At 40.0% G+C, this 22,219-nt stretch overlaps 1 protein-coding gene across 1 annotated transcript in view; it reads left to right on the top strand.

Annotated features, from left to right (window-relative positions):
- Positions 1-22,219, top strand: part of LOC132893505 (dedicator of cytokinesis protein 3-like) — a 136,288-nt gene that overhangs the window by 59,696 nt on the left and 54,373 nt on the right. Inside the window, exons 17-28 of the mRNA XM_060932699.1 lie at positions 1,453-1,559; positions 4,917-5,088; positions 5,969-6,066; positions 6,177-6,260; positions 6,424-6,524; positions 7,037-7,118; positions 14,651-14,821; positions 15,034-15,226; positions 16,078-16,205; positions 18,394-18,543; positions 21,785-21,883; positions 22,117-22,211. Coding sequence (XP_060788682.1) covers positions 1,453-1,559; positions 4,917-5,088; positions 5,969-6,066; positions 6,177-6,260; positions 6,424-6,524; positions 7,037-7,118; positions 14,651-14,821; positions 15,034-15,226; positions 16,078-16,205; positions 18,394-18,543; positions 21,785-21,883; positions 22,117-22,211 — 1,480 coding nt within the window. The remainder of the gene's footprint in view (positions 1-1,452; positions 1,560-4,916; positions 5,089-5,968; positions 6,067-6,176; positions 6,261-6,423; positions 6,525-7,036; positions 7,119-14,650; positions 14,822-15,033; positions 15,227-16,077; positions 16,206-18,393; positions 18,544-21,784; positions 21,884-22,116; positions 22,212-22,219) is intronic.

Genomic DNA, 22,219 nt, shown 5'->3' with positions numbered 1-22,219 from the left:
ACAGACTTCCAATTTTATTAGTTTTTTTATTTTTTAAATAGAACAATTAATGAATTTAGGGCCACGTGGCCCTAAATTCTCCGCTATTTTTTTCCTGCTTCACCATGACCCAATTCAAGATACTACGTCATGCATCACGTGGTGGGCTTTCCCCTTTTGCGCAAGGCATTGTGGGATACAAATTTGAAACAGGAGAGTACAGTGGAGAATGTGAATGAAACTGGAAAGACCGACTACAGGAACGGAAAACAAGAAGAAGAGATGTTATGTTGCGAAGGAAAGGAAACACAGGACCAAACTAATAAATCTCGGCAGAAAGCAAGCACCTCGGTGTGATCAGCTGTTCATTAAGCAACAGAATGATAGAAGGTAAACCTGTAGATGGCAGTAATGCAATGCTGTGGATGCCAGCTGCCGTAAAACCCAAAAGAAGAAGAAGAAGAAGGTAAACCTGCGCATGCGCATATGGACTTCCTCTGTCTGCTTGACTGCGTGAAGCAAGCGATTTCATGCACATTATTTGCTAGGGAATCCCCTCAAATTAAATAACTTTCCAGCCACAGAACGGCTTGATATTTTGTGAGATATTACAGAAATAAACATATATCACAATGACCAAATTTCAGAGGGAACTAAATTTCACCGATTTTATGAAATCGAAAGGCCGTCTAGTTTTAAACCTTTATACTATGTACTGTGTACCCAATTCCACAGCTTCCACAGTCAATTATTTCAAAATGGGGTTATGGATCAAAGGATGAATATTAAAAACATCAAAACATTATAGTCTATGTCTATGAGTAGAGCTTTTTATATAATTTAAAAATAATAATTTTGCCATTTTTCGAGTCTTGCTGCACTGCACACTCTTTTACCATCTGAATATCGGTGTGATAATCATGTCATTGGTGTTGTAGTCAAGACCACCTAAACCGAGACTAAGTCATTACCAAGACCAAAGTGTATTGAGACTAAGACAAGATCAGAACTTTGAGGGGTGAGTTCAAGTCAAGACCAAGGCAAGGCGAGACCGAGTCAAGACCAGAACCAGCTCAGTGTGTGTGAAGAGGGGCAGGGGAGGGGTGACAGCTGTTAACAGGAAGGAAATTTTCAAATTCGCAATGCGTCATGTTATTGGTCACATTTAAAACAGGAAATTTTACATCCAGTCACAGTAATGATGTTAACAAATAAATCAGACAATGCACAGGCAATTTAGTGAAGTCGCCGCAGTTGTGGTCTTGACCAGTCTTGAAATTAAATCCCGAGTCCTCTATGTCTGAGACCGAGACATGACCGAGTAAAAATGCGGCGGATTCCGAGATGAGACCGAGACCTTCAAAAAGTGGTCTTGGGACTAGTCTCAAGTACTGCAACACTGCGTCATATTTCACATTGAATAACATCATGGTGTCAGACATGTATACATTTTTGTGCTTCTCTTGTTTTTAGCTAAAGATAAAGGAGAGAAGAAGCTGTTTGGATTCTCTTTCACTCCACTCATGAGGGAGGATGGAACCACCTTAGGGGATGAGTGCCATGAGCTTTATGTATATAAGGTACACACACACACACACGGGTCTCTTAGCTAAATATAACTACATATGGAATCATGAGAATAGTACCATATAAAACTTTACCTTGAGATGACTTCTTCCAACTACAAAGGCAGTTTATTAGCCACATGATTTCATTCAACTGCCAGTCTGCCATGCACATCATGTCCGTTCAGCAGCTCAGCTTTTACTCTTTTAAGGAGCTTTTAGTCTTTTTTTTTCATTCACAAATACCATAATTTACCATATACCCCCGTGAAATGTCAAGACAGCGTGAAGGTATGTAAAAATAGATACCACCCAAATCTAATGCACACCAAGCGGTATGCCTAAAGGGTAATGACACGAATAGTGTAGTATCAAAACATTCAAGAAGTTCTCAACCATGTTTTGATCCAGACAAGGATAAATCATTTGATTATCATCTATCATTTATGAGCTTCCCACCAAATTAGAAAGAAAATAAATGCATTACATAGTTAGCAAGAAGAAAAGCAAAAACTCTATCATGCCCAATCATGAGTCATTTTCCCTCTTATAGTATATTATCAGACTCTTTTACCATCTCATTTCTGTTTGCTTTGTTTACACTCTCACACCACACTCTCTGGCTGCTGGCTCGTGCCAGTCCTGGTATATTTTAAACTTCTTTGGTGCCTAAAAGTAGGGCATGATGACGTTTGCTATAGCTTAGCTGGCATCTGATGTAGGCGTATACAATTCCCTCCAATTCTGAACTGATTCCCCTGACACAGTGCTAACTGTGAATTGTCAGGGTGACTCACAACAGCTCAGGAACATCAGATTATAAAGTATTATTTTTCTTCCTTGAGTGAATTGCCATCTTATTTTTTTTAAACAATATGCACTGTAGCTTTAAGTAATTATAATTTGCATTAACCAAAACTTTTCTTGGGTGGCACGGTGGTGTAGTGGTTAGTGCTGTCGCCTCACAGCAAGAAGGTCCGGGTTCGAGCCCCGTGGCCGGCAAGGGCCTTTCTGTGTGGAGTTTGCATGTTGTCCGTGTGGGTTTCCTCCGGGTGCTCCGGTTTCCCCCACAGTCCAAAGACATGCAGGTTAGGTTAACTGGTGACTCTAAATTGACCGTAGGCGTGAATGGTTGTCTGTGTCTATGTGTCAACCCTGTGATGACCTGGCGACTTGTCCAGGGTGTACCCCGCCTTTCGCCCGTAGTCAGCTGGGATAGGCTCCAGCTTGCCTGCGACCCTGTAGAAAGATAAAGTGGCTAGAGATGATGAGATGAGAAAACTTTTCTTTTGGTTGAAGAGTTACTTTTTTTTTTTTTAATTAGGCTTGACAGCACGCCATTGCACTGATGAACCTCCCATACGTTTGTATGGGAGAACAGCATGCTTTCATTTGGCCTTTAAAGACATTTAAAAGTGTTTAATCTACATAAAACTAGTGTTGAGTCAATAATAAATAACATATTTACGGAATATATTGTTAATTTTGTGTAGCGTTGTGATGAGCTTTTACTTTAAGCGTTTTTTAATGTTCTGTAATGCAATACACCAGATTTACGGATGCCACCATCTTGGGGTTTTTAGTGATATTTGTCACCGGTCCGTGTGTTTTGTTGTTGCTTCCAGCTCGCTCACTGTTGGTTCAATCAGGTTGAAACTCATGATTCCCACCTAGTGGTCGAATCTCTCATGTTGACTTGATTTTTCCAATAAAATTGGCTGAATATTTCCAATAAGATCGGATCAGAGGACAATATGATATCCTTCCTAAAAATCAGCGAGTTTCCTAATTTTTTTTCATGGAAAAAAAAATGAGAAGGTGTATAAATATCAGTAATACTGTTTTGAAGAGAATGAACAAAAATTGAACCCTCTTATACACAGTGCATTTGAGTACCACCGTCATTAGTCATGCTTGGTGTCCACAATTTAAAATGAACATACCCGCTAAATTCTGGCTTTTATGTTTAAACACAAAGGATGGACCAATTTCACTGATGTATTACTTTTAAGCCTTCTAGGTGCATAATCGTGATATACAAGAAGAAGCCCATCCATTATCTGTAGCCACTTATCCTGTTCTACAGAGTCGCAGGCAAGCTGGAGCCTATCCCAGCTGACTATGGGCGAGAGGCAGGGTACACCCTGGACAAGTCGCCAGGTCATCACAGGGCTGACACAGAGACAAACAAACATTCACACCTACGGTCAATTTTAGAGCCACCAATTAGCCTAACCTGCATGTCTTTGGACTGTGGGGGGAACCAGAGCACCCGGAGGAAACCCACGCAGACACGGGGAGAACATGCAAACTCCACACAGAAAGGCCCTCGCCAGCCACTGGGCTCAAACCCAGGACCTTCTTGCTGTGAGGTGACAGTGCTAATCACTACACCACCGTGCTGCACAAGAAGAAGCCTTGATCTGTAATTCTTACTCTGACACTCAAAATTCTAAATCTCTTTATTTTTGGCTTTTTGATATATTAATTTCTGATTGAGTTTTTTTTCCCATGAATGGAAAATTAAACCGATGGAAAATGAGTGCTGGTTTGTGACCGGGGCAACGGGCAGAAATGGAAATTTTATAAAACATTGGATTTTCAAATGTTCATAACGTTGTTTTTTTAAGGCATATTTACAAAATTAAACAAGTTTTCAATTCAGATCTTCATGCTCTTTAATTTGATACATTACACAACGCTATGACAACTACTTTAAAAAATGGCCTGTCATTGCTATTTAAATATAATACGGGGTAGCGTGGTGGAACAGTTGTTAGCACTGTTGCCTCACAGCAAGAAGGTTCTGGGTTTGAACCTTGTGGCCAACTGGGGCCTTTCTGTGTGGAGTTTGCATGTTCTCCTTGTGCCTGCATGGGTTTCCTCCAGGTGCTGCGGTTTCCTCCCACAGTCCAAAGACATGCAAATTAGGTCAACTGGCTACTCTAAATTGCCCATAGGTGTGTGTGTGCGCAAGTGTGAATGGTTGTTTGTCTCTGTGTTAGCCCTGTGATAGATTGGCGACCTGCCCAGGGTGTACCCTGCCAGTCGCCCAAAGTCAGCTGGGATTGGCTCCAGCTTCCCTGTGATCCTGACAGATAAGCAGTATAGGAAAGGGAAAGATGGATGGATTTTATTGATTTAAAAATGATTTTATTGCTTCCTCTAATGACATGGTCCATAACAACAGTCTGTTATACGTAGACCATATACAAACCGTAGAATGTTGTAATTGACCAATCAGAATTGAGGATTCAACAAAGCTATGCAATAAACGTATAGAACATACAAAATGAATGGATCAAGGAATACAATGTGCTTGCTGAAAGCAGTTACGAACCTCTCTCTCTCTCTCTCTCTCTCTCTCTCTAGTGTGATGAGAACACAACATTTACCAATCAAGGCCTGTATTTGAGTATGCCATGCAGTAAGGCAGACCTAAACAGCTGTCCTGCTATTCCAGCTTCATTTCCTTTCCAGCGCAGCAACAAGGAGAGTTTTTGCATCAGCACCATATTGGTTTCCACAAAGCTCACACAGAACGGTATGTACACATGCGCGCGCACACACACACACACACACACACACACACACACACACACACAGATTTGATCATCTCACCATTATGCTAAATATATTAGCTGTAATGCTTCTTTTTTATCACTTTGAATAAAACTTGATCGCAAAGCTACAAAATATTGGAATTCTAAATATTTGAAAATATTGAAAAACCAGTAAGGTTTAAAAAAGCAATTTTCATAACCATTAACATCAGATCATCAGATGCCAAACAATAAAGCACTGAAGAAAAAAAAAAGTTTCATCATTGCTCACTGCTGTATGATGTTTGAGTTTGGTTTATGCTTCTGAGACCCAGCTTAAGCTTTGATTTGTATGACCATTACAAGAATTTAAAGGTTTTTTGCAGGCTGTTCATTAAACATTAAGGGGGCAGCAAACATCTTGTAGCAGCATTTATGTTCCTGTTTTGGTTTTGCCTGATGGCACAATCGCACTTTTCGACTGAAATAAGGACGATGATACAAATGGCACCATCAGATGGAAAACATTTATTTGAAAGCGTTCCATTTTGCTCAGACATCTTTTAAAGCTGAATGCTTGTATGACTCGACTTGGAAATGTTCTATTAACATGAATAGGCTACCTTAAAAATGTTGTTAACTCAGTTCCTGTGAAGAACCATTTCAATAAAAGCATAGTTCACAACATGTAAATAACCACACACAACAGTGACTGACTGTCATTTATAGTGGTGAACTAATTCATTCATCTACGGTATTCAATAGAAATTGAGCTACTTTACATGTCAAGCACTGTGTGTGTGTGTGTGTGTGTGTGTGTGTGTGTGTGTGTGTGTGTGTGTGTGTGTGTGCGCGCGCGCGCGTGGGTGGGTGTGTGGACAGTGGATCTTCTTACACTGTTAAAATGGAAAGCTAATCCTGAGAGAGTTCTGGACGTCTTAGGCCGCCTTCGAGTAATTAACGGAGAGGAAATTGTTAAGGTACACACACACACACACACACACACACACACACACACACACACGCACAAACAATTATTGTACATGTATACACATATTCCTGTATGGTGGTGTGTTCTGTGCTTTTGTAGTTTCTGCAGGATGTACTGGACACACTGTTCTCTCTTCTTGATGACAACATTGACAAATATGGACCACTTGTATTTCAGTCACTGGTAAGAAACTTTTTTTCTTTGGCTCAACTGCATTTATAAATAATAAATACTTCAAAGTATTGAAAATATTCCTAACTTCTGTGCCATTAGTTTTGCTCATATTTAATAAAGGAGTATCAGTGTTTAATTATTATTAAAATATGTTTATGTACATGTGTTTCAGGTGTTCATCATTAACCTGCTCAGGGATCCACGGTATTACCATTTTCGCCCAGTTATGGATGCCTACATACACAACCAGTTTGCAGGAGCACTGGCCTACAAGTAAATCGTATACCACAGGATTTTGAAGCACAATTTTCACCAAAAAAAAAATCTTCATTTTTACATTGCTTAAAAAATGATGTAGGTTCTATAATAAATAGAGCGAATTTGTCCATTATGTTAATAAGTTTAGAAAATTGAACGTTATTTTGCACTAGATTGGTCATCATTTTATTTGATGTAGAATATGAGGACTGATGAGTAACTGCCTAAAATTGAAAAATATTTCCTTCCAGGGCCCCAAATTGACTTAGCAGTAGTCGTTAACATTTTATTGAGTTCTAAATTGACCTCAGTTTTTCAACTGCAATAACACCTTGATATTTTATTATTCATAATTTCATGACTAATTTTAACAAATATGAGGACTCTGAATATTTGACTATTGTGCAGGGTAGGTTATTTAAAGCTTTTTTTGTTGTTGCTCCTTCTGTACTAGAATGCTGTATAGCACATTTCTTGTTACACATCAGTCCAAAAGTCTCTTTCAAAATGTTTGTGTTTGTGTGTAGAGAGCTGATCCGCTGTCTGAAGTGGTATATGGATCGTTCTGCTGAGGTTGTGCGACAGGACCACATCCAGGACGCTATGAGGGTCAGTAGCATGCTTGAAAATGTGTAGCTGATCCCAGACTTGTGTGTGTGAGTGGGCATGTCTATGTATCTTGGTGGTGGCCAAAAGTCCTGACAGTGTTGGAATATCTGACAGTTTTGACCTTCTGACGCAGGGGAAGACAAGTCTTTAGAGATGGCTGCAATGCATCGCAGGTAGACACAGACTGCACCTGCAAATAGTTTACAACAACTGCAAGCAGTCTTATGGCCTTATATATTTTAAAGGTTTTCTGTGCGCTGCGTCAATCTGCATCTAGCTGCATCTGCTTCTGACTGGTTGCGTCCTGTCATAAAAGCTTAAAAACTCTGTGTCTTGCAATACGTCTGACCACAATAAAGGATTTGACGCAAAACACCTGCGTCCACCAGCGATCAGTCGCCACCCGACCGATCGCAGGTCACAGCATGCGTCTTTCTGCCGTCTGACCTGGATATAAACTAGAAAACCACTCAGAAAGCTACCTAGCCTCATGAGGTATATAAACCCTTTTGATCATTAACATTTGCTTGTTAGCTAGGTAGGTAGCTAGCTATCTAGATAGTGTTAGCTATAAATGTTTTTGATAAATGCCATGTTTGTTGTTTATGATGGTGTTGTTAAAACAATGCTAAGAAATCTACAGTCAACAGACTATATTTTCTTGTGAGTTTCCTAGGTAGTTATTTGGTGAGTTAACGTTCGCTTACAATTTAGCTAGCTTGATAGTAGTCTAAATATTTAACTAGAGAAATACAAGTGGAAAATTGTGTACTGCCTCTGAGGCAGCATTTGAAAAGCTATCCCCATGGGTTACTAACCAGTAAATTTCATTCTGCCTCTGAGGTAAAGCTACCTTCATAAATCCATTGATTAGCAAGTTTGCACATGAGGTCACACAGTGATTCTCCAGGTACTCTACAGTGTCCTTCCAACTCCTGAAAACATATAGATTAATGTTGCTAAATTGCCTCCAGGTTTGTGCCCTGTGCTAGACTGGCATCCCATGTAGGGTGTATGCCTTCCTAGAGGGATAGGTTCTGGATCTTCTGTGACTAGGATAAAACATGATTAAGGATAAAGAATGAATGAATTTTGTACATGAGTGATAGTTAAGTGCATTATTATGGAGTACTGCTGTGATGGTTTATATAAGAGTATAGTTTAGTGTTGGTAATGGATTGCGCTCTATATCATATATGGTGTGGGTGAAACTTAATGTCAAGTTTGTTTGAGTAATATGTCATAGCTGCTCCTATGAGTAATATGTCATAGCTGCTAACACTTCTGGGGTCTCATTTATCAAAACGTGTAGAATGAAGTCTAAATTTGTGCATAAGATCTGTCAGTACATACAAGGAAGTATGCACGGCCCCGGCATAGAGTTTCCTGTGTTTCTTTAAAACGTGTTCCTCCCTGCCCAAAGCCGCATCATCCCACTCAATCTTTAGATGTGTCTTTTGCCCAGTTTTACTCTACGTTTCATCTGTGTCACCTGTCTGCACCTTGTTGTGGGCAGTAATTATGCTGTCAATTATGCTGATTTTCTTCCCACTCCAGGTTCCTGCATATGCCTGATCAGGAGTGTGTGTAAATACACCAATCAGCCATAACATTAAAACCAGTGAAAGGTGAAGCAAATAACATTGATTTTCTCATTACAATGGCACATATACAAGGGATATATTAAGCAACAAGTGAACAGTCAATTCACAAAGTTGATGTGTTGTAAGGAGGAAAAATTGTCAAGTGTAAGGATCTGAATGACTTTGACAAGGGCCAAACTGTGATGGCTAGACAACTAGGTCAGAGCATGTCCAAAACAGCAGGTATTGTGGTATGCCATGGTTAGTACCCACCAAAGGTGGTCCAAGGAAGGACAAGCAGTAAATTGGTGACAGGGTCATGAGCACCCAAGGCTCGTTGATGCATTTGGGACACAAAGGCTAGCCTGTCTGGTCCGATCCCACAGATGAGCTACTGTAGGACAAATTGCTGAAAAAGTTAATGCTGGCTATGACATAAAGGTATCAGAACAGACAGTGCATAGCAGGTTGCTGCATATGGTGCTGCATAGCCACAGACTGGTTAGAGTGCCCATGCTGACCCCTGTCCACCACTGAAAGCACCGACAGTGGACATGTGAGCATCAGAACTGGACCATGGAGCAATGGCAGAGGGTGACCTGGTCTGATGAATCACATTTTCTCTTATATCATGTGGACAACTGAGTGGATGTGCTTCACTTTCCTGGGGAAGAGATGGCACCAGGATGCACTGGTTGAAGAAGTCAAGCCTGCAGAGGCAGTGTGATGCACTGGGCAATGTTCTGCTGGGAAACCTTGGATCCTGGCATTCATGTGAATTGTTACTTTGATATGTACCACCTACCTAAACATTGTTGCAGACCAAGTACACCACTTCATGGCAACGGTATTCCCTAATAGCAGTGGCCTCTTTCAGCAGGATAATGCTCCCTGCCACACAAAAAAAATTGTTCAGGAATGGTTTGAAGAGCTTGGTCTCCAAATTCTTCAGATCTCAAGCCGATCGAGCATCTGTGGGATGTGCTGGACAAACAAGTTCGATCCGTGGAGGCCCCACCTCACAACTTACAAGACTTAAAGGATCTGCTGCTAACATCTTGGTGCCAGATACCACACCTTCAGAGGTCTTGTGGAGTCCATGCTTCAGTGGGTCAGAACTGTTTTAACAGCACAAGGGGGACAGAATATTCAGCAGGTGTTTTTAAGGTTATGGCTGATAGGTGCATATGCACATCTTAAAGCACAAGAAGCACTTAAAAAATATAATTCTGTGTGCAGAGAGATGTACAGTTGTGGTCAGAAGTTTACATACAGTGACATGAATGTCATATGAATGTCATGGCAATATTTGGGCTTTCAGTAATTTCTTTAAACTGTTCTTTTTCTGTGGCAGAATGATTGTACAGCATACATCTTTAATTTAAAAAAGGACTAGAATTTGGTGCACAAGTTTTAATTTTCTTTGGGTTTTCTGAAATCAACACAGGGTCAAAATTATACATACAGGGTTAAAAATTTACATTTGCTCACTTAGATTATTAATTCAGAGGTGCTGAAACTTCCAAAATGTCTTTTATCTTGCCAAGGCTGAGGTCTCTTAACTTCCTGTAAGTGATCATTATTGACTACAGCTGGTAGCTTCTCTGTGCCTTCATAAAAAGGGTTTGTTTACAGCACTCGTTGGATTGACCAGCACACAATACAATGGGAAAGTCCAAGGAGCTCAGTACAGATCTAAGAAAGAGGATCGCAAATGTACACAACTCTGGAATGTCTCTTGGAGCCATTTCTAAACAACTGCAAATTCCAAGATCAGTTCAAACAATTGTATACAAGGTATTGTGAGATGTAGTCACTTTGCCAAGCCACTTTGCTTCAAGAAAACCCAAACTGTCACCCTCAGCTGAAAGGAAATTGGTTTGGATGGTCAGGAACAAGCTGGGAACCACCATGGCACAGCCCTGCCATGAACTGGAAGCTGATGGGTCACTGTCTACAGTTCAGTGAGTTTTACATCACCATGGACTAAGAGGCTGCTATCCAAGAAATAACCCCCTGCTCCAAAATTGACACCTTCAAGCATAACTAAAGTTTGAAGCTGACCACACGGACAAAGAAAAAAGCCTTCTGGAGGATAGCTGTATGGTCAGATGAGACAAAGATTGAGCTGTTTGGCCACAATGGCCACCATGTACAGAGGGACACTGTACCAACTGGTGGTGGTGGTAGGATCATCATGCTCTCGGGCTGTTTTGCTGCCAGTGGAACTGGTTCATTTCACAAAGTGGATGGAATAATGAAGAAGGAGGACTAACTCAGAATTCTTCAACATAAACCATCAGAAACTTGAACACGACTTGGGACTTACAACAGGACAATGAACCCAAACATGCATCAAAACTGGTTGTGGAGGATAAAGCAAGCTAACATTAAGCTTTAAACAAGTCCTGACTTCAACCCTATTGAAAATATATGGACCGTGCTTATAAGTTGAGTCCATGCCAAGAAAAAAAAATTAAATGAACTCTACCAATTCTACCATGAAGAGTCATGAAATATACAACTAGAATTCTGCCAGAAGCTTGTTAATGGTAAACAAAAATGTTTGGTCAAGGTGAATCTTGCAAAGAGACATTTTACCCAAATATTAGGTGTGCTGTATGTATATTTTTGACCCTGTATGTATCATTTTGACCTTGTGTTGATTTCAGAAAACCCAAAGAAAATTAAAACTTGTGCACCAAATTCTAGTGTGTTTTTTTTTAATTAAAGATGTATGTTGTACCTTCTGCCACAGAAAAAGAACAGTTCAAAGAAATTACTGAAAGCCCAAATATTGCCATGGCATTCATATCCAAGATGCCATTCATGTCACTGTATGTAAACTTCTGACTACAACTGTATATGCACCATCAACGCATAAAACTATGTGTCCACTTAGTTGTTAAATGAGACCACTGCTTTGTACAATTTCTATAATTTGGGGAAAATTAAATTGAATTGAATTAAATTAAACTGTTGAAGAGTTCGAGATTAAATCATTTGTTTGTATTCTGAAGTCACAGCTGTCACCAGCAATAACAAAAACATGTTGTGATACTGTATGTAAAGTATTATTTTCTCCTCATAATTCCCAGAATGCAAACTCAAAAATAGTGAAATAGTGTATATTTACTGTTAAAGGAGACATATTAAGAAAAACTCACTTTTCCAGTGCTTATACACATACATTTGGGTACCTGGAGTGCCTACCTACCCACAAACTCTGAAATAAGACAAGCCACTCAGTTTATTTTGGGCTGTATAGGTCAGAAAACATATGATTCAACAAGCCATTCAGATTTGGTTCCCCTCCTTATGTCAAGAATTATATCCCCAACCCCCCAATCCCCTTCACCCCCCCAACTGGGTATCTGCAACCACGGCTTGAGAACTACCTTTGTGAATGTGCGCCTTTTTTCTCTCGCAAGTGTCAGAATTGCTAGCATAATGTCGAAGCAAGCTAAGCCTGGGAACTGTTCTGTTGTCTGCAGTTCACAAGGTGTAAAGGGTGCTGTGATGGTTTATCCGTGTAGTATTTTAACCAAAGCATGTCACAGAAATTTCATTAAGACCTAAGGGAACTGTCGACTTAGAAAAAGTGGTATAATATGTCTCCTTTAATCAGTAATCCAATCAGAAAGTATAGAGGACATTAAGGTGGGGACATATTCAGAACAAATGATCAATTTTGGCTATTCTGGTTTTCCTGATGTTTCTCTGCTTGATGTTTCTTCTATGAGCTGTGAGTAAAAAAAATAATTTCACATGCTTTTTGTCACCACTGATATTATATATGACTTCTGGTGGATTATGACCAAAAAGTTAATAGGAATGTGTAAGTAACGTAAGCAGCTAGCTAGCAGGAAATGCTAGCATGGATTTTTATATTTTGCTTGGACACCTCAAAATTGCGGGCGGCACGGTGATGTAGTGGTTAGCGCTGTCGCCTCACAGCAAGAAGGTCCTGGGTTTGAGCCCCGGGGCCGGCGAGGGCCTTTCTGTGCGGAGTTTGCATGTTCTCCCCGTGTCCGCGTGGGTTTCCTCCGGGTGCTCCGGTTTCCCCCACAGTCCAAAGACATGCAGGTTAGGTTAACTGGTGACTCTAAATTGACCGTAGGTGTGAATGTGAGTGTGAATGGTTGTCTGTGTCTATGTGTCAGCCCTGTGATGACCTGGCGACTTGTCCAGGGTGTACCCCGCCTTTCGCCAGTAGTCAGCTGGGATAGGCTCCAGCTTGCCTGCGACCCTGTAGAAGGATAAAGCGGCTAGAGATAATGTGATGTGTGTGTGACCTCAAAATTGCGCTGTATTTCCTCTATCACATATAGGCTCAATAAAACCTGGATTTCAATGTCCGGCTATTTGTCCATGTTTTTTTTTTTTATTGCTAATGTTAAAAGCTGTTTTTTACACAGCTAACATTGAACACAGATTTTTTTAAAGCTGTGGTTGCTGGTGCTGCATTGTCTCATGTCTGACCAATCACCATGCACTTACGTCACTCATGGTTCTTCTTGTGCTGGGAGAGTACCTATCCTGAAGTTGGAGCTAGAAAAGTCCCTCAAAACAGCATTCTAAGAACTACAATCGTTCTCAGTTCCTGCAGCGTGGACACACAAAAAAGGGAGAACTTCCTCCAGCAGTTCTAAGAATTATGAAAAAGATCCTCCAGTTGAAAGCACCTATGGCTGCCTCTTATGGGTTTTATGACTGCAGGGTGTACTGGATATAGAGACTGTCATTACATTGATTAGATGCAGTGAAAAAAATCTACCGTCTTTTGTCAGGTGTCAGTTGTATGTTGTCAGTAAACGCCTCTGCCTTTGCAGATAAGCCAGAATCATGTTTGTGTCTGTCCAAATACAATGACCAGGAAGAGTAGGCAGAAGTTCTAGATGGCTTGCCTTAATTTAGCCTTAGTGGGGGCGAGCACTGCTCTCTTCCTGGATACATGCGTGCTGTGGCCAAGGGAAATGTGACTTTTGGAGCCTCTGTCTAATAAGAATCTTTTTTCTATTATCAGCTGGATGATTCATCCTTTAGTTTGGAAATGGTGTGTCTGATTGTTGAATAGAAGAACACGGGTGTTTGTTATCCTCTCAATATCAAGCCTATGTGCTCTGTCCACTAAAAAATGTTTCAAGTAAAATTGCAAGACAATTGACTTCACTTTTTACAATTTTTGCACTGTCTGTACCTGTTTATGAGGTCATCCAATTCAAGCCTTAGGTGCTTGTTCTTAGAATCAAGGACACTAATGTACACTGATGCAGATTCAAGAAAGCCATATCGAAACATACAGAATCTTCATTGGGTATGCAGCTGTATTTAAGTTTAATGCTCTTTACAGTGTTGTGATGCATCTTGATTCTGTATTTCTAGCACATGCTTGTAAATTCCACTGCCTGATGCAGTACAGGCACTGGTGAAGGTGCGACCTGGCCATTGCTAAAACTTTTTTTTTTGCTACAGAGATTAACAGATGATTTTTTTCACAACCAGAAATAATGACGTAACTGAGCAAAATTGTCATATAACTCTCCTGTTTACCTCACGGGGAAAATATTGACAGAAAATGAAAACACCAGCCAAACTTGAATAATATTTTTAACATGTGATGTGAAAACAGAATAATACAGCTCAGCTGAAAGTTTGGCCAATAACTTTTTGTTGAGGGCACAATCACAATGTACTAGGTTGGTTAGAGTGCTCTCTTATCCAATATCACTGCATTTGCCTTTGCATTTTTTTTAACCCAACTTCTTACTTTTGTCCTTTAATTACTATAATCAATGGCAGTGTTTGAATTTGTTACAAAAAAAAAAAACATATTCGCATAAAGCCCTTCCAGTTTGCAACTTACCCATCCTAAACACATTTAATCTGCATTCAGAAATATATATATATATGTATTGTGTGTGTGTGTGTGTGTGGTGGGGATTTTAGGCACTGGAATACCTGTTTAAGTTTATTGTTCAGTCTCGGTCTCTGTACTCACGGGCTACATGTGGTATGGAAGAGGAGCAGTTTAGAGCCAGCATTCATGAACTCTTCCACTCCATCCGTTTTCTGCTCAGCCTGGATGGACGAAACGCTGAAACACTTGTCTGCACACAGGTGATGCATACACATTTGTAATATTTGCTTGATCCAATAGTCGAATTCATAATTGAGTTTTGGCATCATGAGGAATGAGAGAGGAACACATGCATATTATTCTGAAGTTGAAACAAGGACATTTTAGTTTTGGAATTCATGAAGGATTGAAAAGAACAAGCTGCAGTTAATGACACTTTGGGTGGTAAAATTTTTCCTCTTACCCTGTTTAGGCCACATTACTGACCAGTTTTCCAGACATCTTTGACGAGCTGCTGCAGATGTTCACAGTGCAGGAGGTGGCTGAGCTGGTGAGAGGGACGCTAGCAAGCATGCCCAGTACTGTGGACATTGGCCAGTCCATGGATGTGGTTAAACTCCAGTCAATCTCACGTACTGTGGATAGCAGGCTTTTCTACTTCCCAGGTAGGACATGTGTCTGTTGAGATTGCGGTCGTCTTATGATTTGTCATGACAATAGCCCTAGGATGCATGGGTGTACACCAATGGTGAGGGAAGGTGTCAAGTTGAAGGAGTAATGGTTTCTGAATATTGCTCATGAAGTGCTCTCCTGATTCAATTACATGTAGGAGTATAGGAGAGCCAGTGTAGGAGAGCCAGAGGGCTGCAGCAAAAGCAGTTGCAGAAGCAAAAGCGGAGGCAGGGCAGGAGAGAGGCCAATGAAAAAGACATTCAGGTGACCCCAAAGAGGTTCTGGCAAACCATTTGGTGCCTCAGGAGTGGGACATGAGACCAAGCACAAGCTCTGCAATAGCTAGTACGGGGGAGTGTTGACCTTTGTTGAGTGATGGATCTTTAAGGAATACCTTCCATCCAGTGGACATGCCCACCCAGGAGGCAGTGCCAAAAATCACTGATGTTTTAGAGTCCATATCAGTTGCTGAGATTACGGTGGTTCAAAACCTTCTGGCAAGGTTGCAGTGGTGTGTAGATTTAGAGAAGTTCTATGATTGTGTGCCTTGACGTTTGTTATGGAAGGTACTTCAGGAATATGGTGGGACCCACTGGAGAGGTTCTATCACAGTTAGCTTGGGAAGGTCTAGCCTAAGAGTTGCTGAAATGTATGGCTGAAGATGGAGAAGTCTAGACTGACATTTGTAGCCTCTTGCCATCACAACCTCTACCAGGAAATGTGGAAGGAAAATGAAGGAAGAATGAATGGACCATTACAAATTTTATTTGAAGGTTTCCTAAATAATAGCTCAGTACTTGCACTACATATCCAATAAATGCCTCATAACATTTCTCTCTCCCAGAATCTCGGAGTATTTTGCTTCCCGTAGTACTACATCACATTCACTTGCACTTGAGGCAGCAGAGAGAGCTACTGCTGTGTGCCAAAATCCTGAGCAGCATTTTCTCCATCCTCAACACTAGTGCTCAGGTATACTCTCACATTCTGCGACTGTCATAGTTTTACCTTTATATATATATAAAACCCTGTGTGTGTGTGTGTGTGTGTGTGTGTGTGTGTGTGTGTGTGTGTGTGTGTAATTTTGATCCAAGTCAAAATTATATATATATATATATATATATATATATATATATATATATATATATATATAATATATACACAGTGGTGCTTGAAAGTTTGTGAACCCTTTAGAATTTTCTATATTTCTGCATAAATATGACCTAAAACATCATCAGATTTTCACAAAAGTCCTAAAAGTAGATAAAGAGAACCCAGTTAAACAAATGAGATGAAAATATTATACTTGGTCATTTATTAATTGAGGAAAATGATCCAATATTATATATCTGTGAGTGGCAAAAGTATGTGAACCTCTAGGATTAGCAGTTAATTTGAAGGTGAAATTAGAGTCAGGTGTTTTCAATCAATGGGATGACAATCAGGTGTGAGTGGGCACCCTGTTTTATTTAAAGAACAGGGATCTATCAAAGTCTGAGCTTCACAACACATGTTTGTGGAAGTGTATCATGGCACGAACAAAGGAGATTCCTGAGGACCTCAGAAAAAGCGTTGTTGATGCTCATCAGGCTGGAAAAGGTTACAAAACCATCTCTAAAGAGTTTGGACTCCACCAATCCACAGTCAGACAGATTGTGTACAAATGGAGGAAATTCAAGACCATTGTTACCCTCCCTAGGAGTGGTCAACCAACAAAGATCACTCCAAGAGCAAGGCGTGTAATAGTCTGCGAGGTCACGAAGGACCCCAGGGTAACTTCTAAGCAACTGAAGGCATCTCTCACATTGGCTAATGTTAATGTTCATGAGTCCACCATCAGGAGAACAATGAACAACAATGGTGTGCATGGCAGTGTTGCAAGGAGAAAGCCACTGCTCTCCAAAAAAACATTGCTGCTCATCTGCAGTTTGCTAAAGATCACGTGGACAAGCCAGAAGGCTATTGGAAAAATGTTTTGTGGATGGATAAGACCAAAATAGAAATTTTTTATTTAAATGAGAAGCGTTATGTTTGGAGAACGGAAAACACTGCATTCCAGCATAAGAACCTTATCCCATCTGTGAAACATGGTGATGGTAGTACTATGGTTTGAGCCTGTTTTGCTGCATCTGGGCCAGGACAGCTTGCCATCATTGATGGAACAATGAATTCTGAATTATACCAGCGAATTCTAAAGGAAAATGTCAGGACATCTGTCCATGAACTGAATCTCAAGAGAAGGTGGTTCATGCAGCAAGACAATGACCCTAAGCACACAAGTCGTTCTACCAAAGAATGGTCAAAGAAGAATAAAGTTAATGTTTTGGAATGGCCAAGTCAAAGTCCTGACCTTAGTCCAATCAAAATGTTGTGGAAGGACCTGAAGCGAGCAGTTCATGTGAGGAACCCCACCAACATCCCAGAGCTGAAGCTGTTCTGTACGGAGGAATGGGCTAAAATTCCTCCAAGCCGCTGTGCAGGACTGATCAACACTTACCTGAAATGTTTAGTTGCAGTTATTGCTGCACAAGGGGGTCACATCAGATACTGAAAGCAAAGGTTCACATACTTTTGCCACTCACAGATATGTAATATTGGATAATTTTCCTCAATAAATAAATGACCAAGTATAATATTTTTGTCTCATTTGTTTAACTGGGTTCTCTTTATCTACTTTTAGGACTTGTGTGAAAATCTGATGATGGTTTAGGTCATATTTATACAGAAATATAGAAAATTCTAAAGGGTTCACAAACTTTCAAGCACCACTGTGTGTGTGTATATATATATATATATATATATATATATATATATATATATATATATATATATATATATATATACAATTTTGATCCAAGTCAAAATTATGTTAACACTTAAATGTTAGAAACCATTTATTCACAAAACATACATCATATGTGCAAGATGATTTACAGGACGGTCTCAACCTGTTCACCATCGTATTCAAAACACAAAAACCAGCGAGCAACAGTATCATTTAATCTGTCACCCATGGTGTACATCTATCGCCAGGAGAAAAATAATCCATTAGTGTTAACATAATTTTGACTAACCCTGTGTGTAATATATATGTACTACCATGCATTACAGTCTTATGAGTTGCTCTTTAATTCCCTCTGCTGTTTCTCTGTTCTTGTAGGAGTCTTTGTGTGTACAGGATGAGGTGGAGATGATGGTAGAGAGCTTATTAGATGTTCTCCTGCAAACACTCTTATCCATCATGAGTAAGAGCCAGGCGGTGGAAAATAGCAGAAATCAGCGCTGTCCTCAGTGCACAGCTGAGATAACAGTGAGCTCTTCTCAATCACTTTTACCTCTCTTGTTCACTGCTTTTATGATTGTAGATAAGATAATAAGGATCGTTTTTTGAAATAGTTAAAATTTAAAAATGATGAACATGAAAAATCTCATCTCATCTCATCTCATTATCTCTAGCCGCTTTATCCTTCTACAGGGTCGCAGGCAAGCTGGAGCCTATCCCAGCTGACTACGGGTGAAAGGCGGGGTATACCCTGGACAAGTCACCAGGTCATAGGGCTGACAAACATGAAAAATCATTAGTCATAATCATAGTATTATATTTGTTATCAGTTATTATCACAATCATATTTACTTTTTTAAAAATGATCTGACCTGAAAACAGCAAGTATTCATAAGTTACTGGTGTTGGTAAGTATCAAAACCTGCCATCAAGTGGATTCAGAAGCATATCAGGGAATTTTATCTATTCCCATAAATATATTTTACATTGCTAGTTAATGAGATCAGAGCCAGAATTCAAATGATCATATCATTAATATTTCTTGTATTTTGAGGAACATCTTGTTTTTCACTAATTATTTTCTGAAGTGGAATATAACTTTTTTGGAATGTAACTTTTTCGAGTCCTGGGTGGCACAGTGGTGCAGTGGTTAGCACTGTCACCTCACAGCAAGCAGGTTCTGGGTTTGAACCTGCCAGTCAACCAGGGTCTTTCTGTGTCAAATCTGCATGTTCTCCCTGTGCCGAGATTTCCTCTCGGTGCTTTGGTTTCCTTCCACAGTCCGAAGATATGTACAGTGGTGCTTGAAAGTTTGTGAACCCTTTAGAATTTTCTATATTTCTGCATAAATATGACCTAAAACATCATCAGATTTTCACACAAGTCCTAAAAGTAGATAAAGAGAACCCAGTTAAACAAATGAGACAAAAATATTATACTTGGTAATTTATTTATTGAGGAAAATGATCCAATATTACATATCTGTGAGTGGCAAAAGTATGTGAACCTCTCGGATTAGCAGTTAATGTGAAGGTGAAATTAGAGTCAGGTGTTTTCAATCAATGGGATGACAATCAGGTGTGAGTGGGCACCCTGTTTTATTTAAAGAACAGGGATCTATCAAAGTCTGATCTTCACAACACGTGTTTGTGGAAGTGTATCATGGCACGAACAAAGGAGATTTCTGAGGACCTCAGAAAAAGCGTTGTTGATGCTCATCAGGCTGGAAAAGGTTACAAAACCATCTCTAAAGAGTTTGGACTCCACCAATCCACAGTCAGACAGATTGTGTACAAATGGAGGAAATTCAAGTCCATTGTTACCCTCCCCAGGAGTGGTCGACCAACAAAGATCACTCCAAGAGTAAGGCGTGTAATAGTCGGCGAAGTCACAAAGGACCCCAGGGTAACTTCTAAGCAACTGAAGGCCTCTCTCACATTGACTAATGTTCATGTTCATGAGTCTACCACCAGGAGAACACTGAACAACAATGGTGTGCATGACAGAGTTGCAAGGAGAAAGCCACTGCTCTCCAAAAAGAACATTGCTGCTCATCTGCAGTTTGCTAAAGAGCACGTGGACAAGCCAGAAGGCTATTGGAAAAATGTTTTGTGGACGGATGAGACCAAAATAGAACTTTTGGTTTAAATGAGAAGCGTTATGTTTGGAGAAAGGAAAACACTGCATTCCAGCATAAGAACCTTATCCCTTCTGTGAAACATGGTGGTGGTAGTATCATGGTTTGGGCCTGTTTTGCTGCATCTGGGCCAGGATGGCTTGCCATCATTGATGGAACAATGAATTCTGAATTATACCAGCAAATTCTAAAGGAAAATGTCAGGACATCTGTCCATGAACTGAATCTCAAGAGAAGGTGGGTCATGCAGCAAGACAACGACCCTAAGCACACAAGTCGTTTTACCAAAGAATGGTTAAAGAAGAATAAAGTTAATGTTTTGGAATGGCCGAGTCAAAGTCCTGACCTTAATCCAATGGAAATGTTGTGGAAGGACCTGAAGCGAGCAGTTCATGTGAGGAAACCCACCAACATCCCAGAGTTGAAGCTGTTCTGTACGGAGGAACGGGCTAAAATTCCTCCAAGCCGGTGTGCAGGACTGATCAACAGTTACCGCAAATGTTTAGTTGCAGTTATTGCTGCACAAGGGGGTCACACCAGATACTGAAAGCAAAGGTTCACATACTTTTGCCACTCACAGATATGTAATATTGGATCATTTTCCTCAATAAATAAATGACCAAGTATAATATTTTTGTCTCCTTTGTTTAACTGGGTTGTCTTTATCTACTTTTAGGACTTGTGTGAAAATCTGATGATGTTTTAGGTCACATTTATGCAGAAATATAGAAAATTCTAAAGGGTTCACAAACTTTCAAGCACCACTGTAGCTTAGATCACCTGCCCATTGGTGTGAATGTGAGTGTGAATGTCTGTCTCTCTGTGTTAGCCCCATGGTAGATTGGTGACATGTCCAGGGTATACCCTGCTTCTAGCTGAAGTCAGCTGGGATTAGCTGCAGCTCACCCACGACCCGCAATGGATAAGCGGCATAGAGAATAAATGAATGACTACAGTCCTTTCCACTTTTATTATGTCTTAAAGGGGATCTTCAACAAGAGCAATGTGGATTTGATTTCTCTACATGCATTTTTTTTTGTTCCACATATAAAAGTAATAACAGGAATGAGTGAATAAATGTTTAGTTTTGTTGCATGGATGATGTCAGTTTGATAATTCTGTGGGGGGGGGGGGGGGGGGGGTTGTTGTTGGGTTTTTTTTTAGTAATAGTACAGAATCCACATATTCTCCACAAACTTTGTTAACAAAGTAAGAATTGGTGTTGGTTTGTCTTGTCAAAATTGGGTAACTGATAGCATAAAAAAAGAGTAAACAGATTCCATGCATATGTATAACCTGATATTAATCTGAATATGACAAACTTCCATTTGTAGGTTCGTGTTGCCATCTGGACTATAGTGACTCCACTTGAAGAGGAAAAGGAAGGAAGCTTAATTATAAGATATTGGCAAATGTTTAAAATCCTTAGGCAGGATTTTCCCTAAGTGTTTTTAGAAAGGAAAAGAAACATCTGAGAAAGATTTCAGCATTTTTGGCACATGTGTGCAGGCACTGCTCAATGCTCAGTTCCTGTAGGAACTGCATGGGTTTGATTTCTCCTTGTATATTTGGTTTTCCTGCAGGGACAAGATGTGTTTGCTGACTGTGTGTATTTATTTGTTGTTTTTTAAGGGCGAGTATGTGTCCTGTCTCCTGTCTCTATTGAAAATGATGTCTGAGCTGCACTTCCACCATCTGCTCAACAACTTTCACAGCAAAGATGAACTCAAGGTGAAAATCACAAAAATACATTGACGTCATGCAAAGACACAAGTTCATGTTGAAAAATTGTGTAGCTAGAATGTGGGCACAGATCTACTGTGACATTAATCTTTTGAAACTACAACTAAAAAAGATCACTGAAACTAAGTAAATCTATTGTAAATGGAATTTAATGGAAGCATAAATTTTGTGTGTGTCTTTGCATAAAAGTATATTTATGGGTAAATCTCTCATCATGACAGGAGTTTCTGCTAAAGATCTTCTGTGTGTTTCGAAATCTGATGAAGCTTGGTGTGTTTCCACGAGACTGGAGTACTATGCGGCTTCTCACCAGCCAGTGAGTAT

Source organism: Neoarius graeffei, chromosome 10 (genome assembly GCF_027579695.1).
Source record: "Neoarius graeffei isolate fNeoGra1 chromosome 10, fNeoGra1.pri, whole genome shotgun sequence".
In the NCBI taxonomy this organism is placed as follows: Eukaryota; Metazoa; Chordata; class Actinopteri; order Siluriformes; family Ariidae; genus Neoarius; species Neoarius graeffei.
This window is presented reverse-complemented; position numbering and strand designations above follow the sequence as displayed.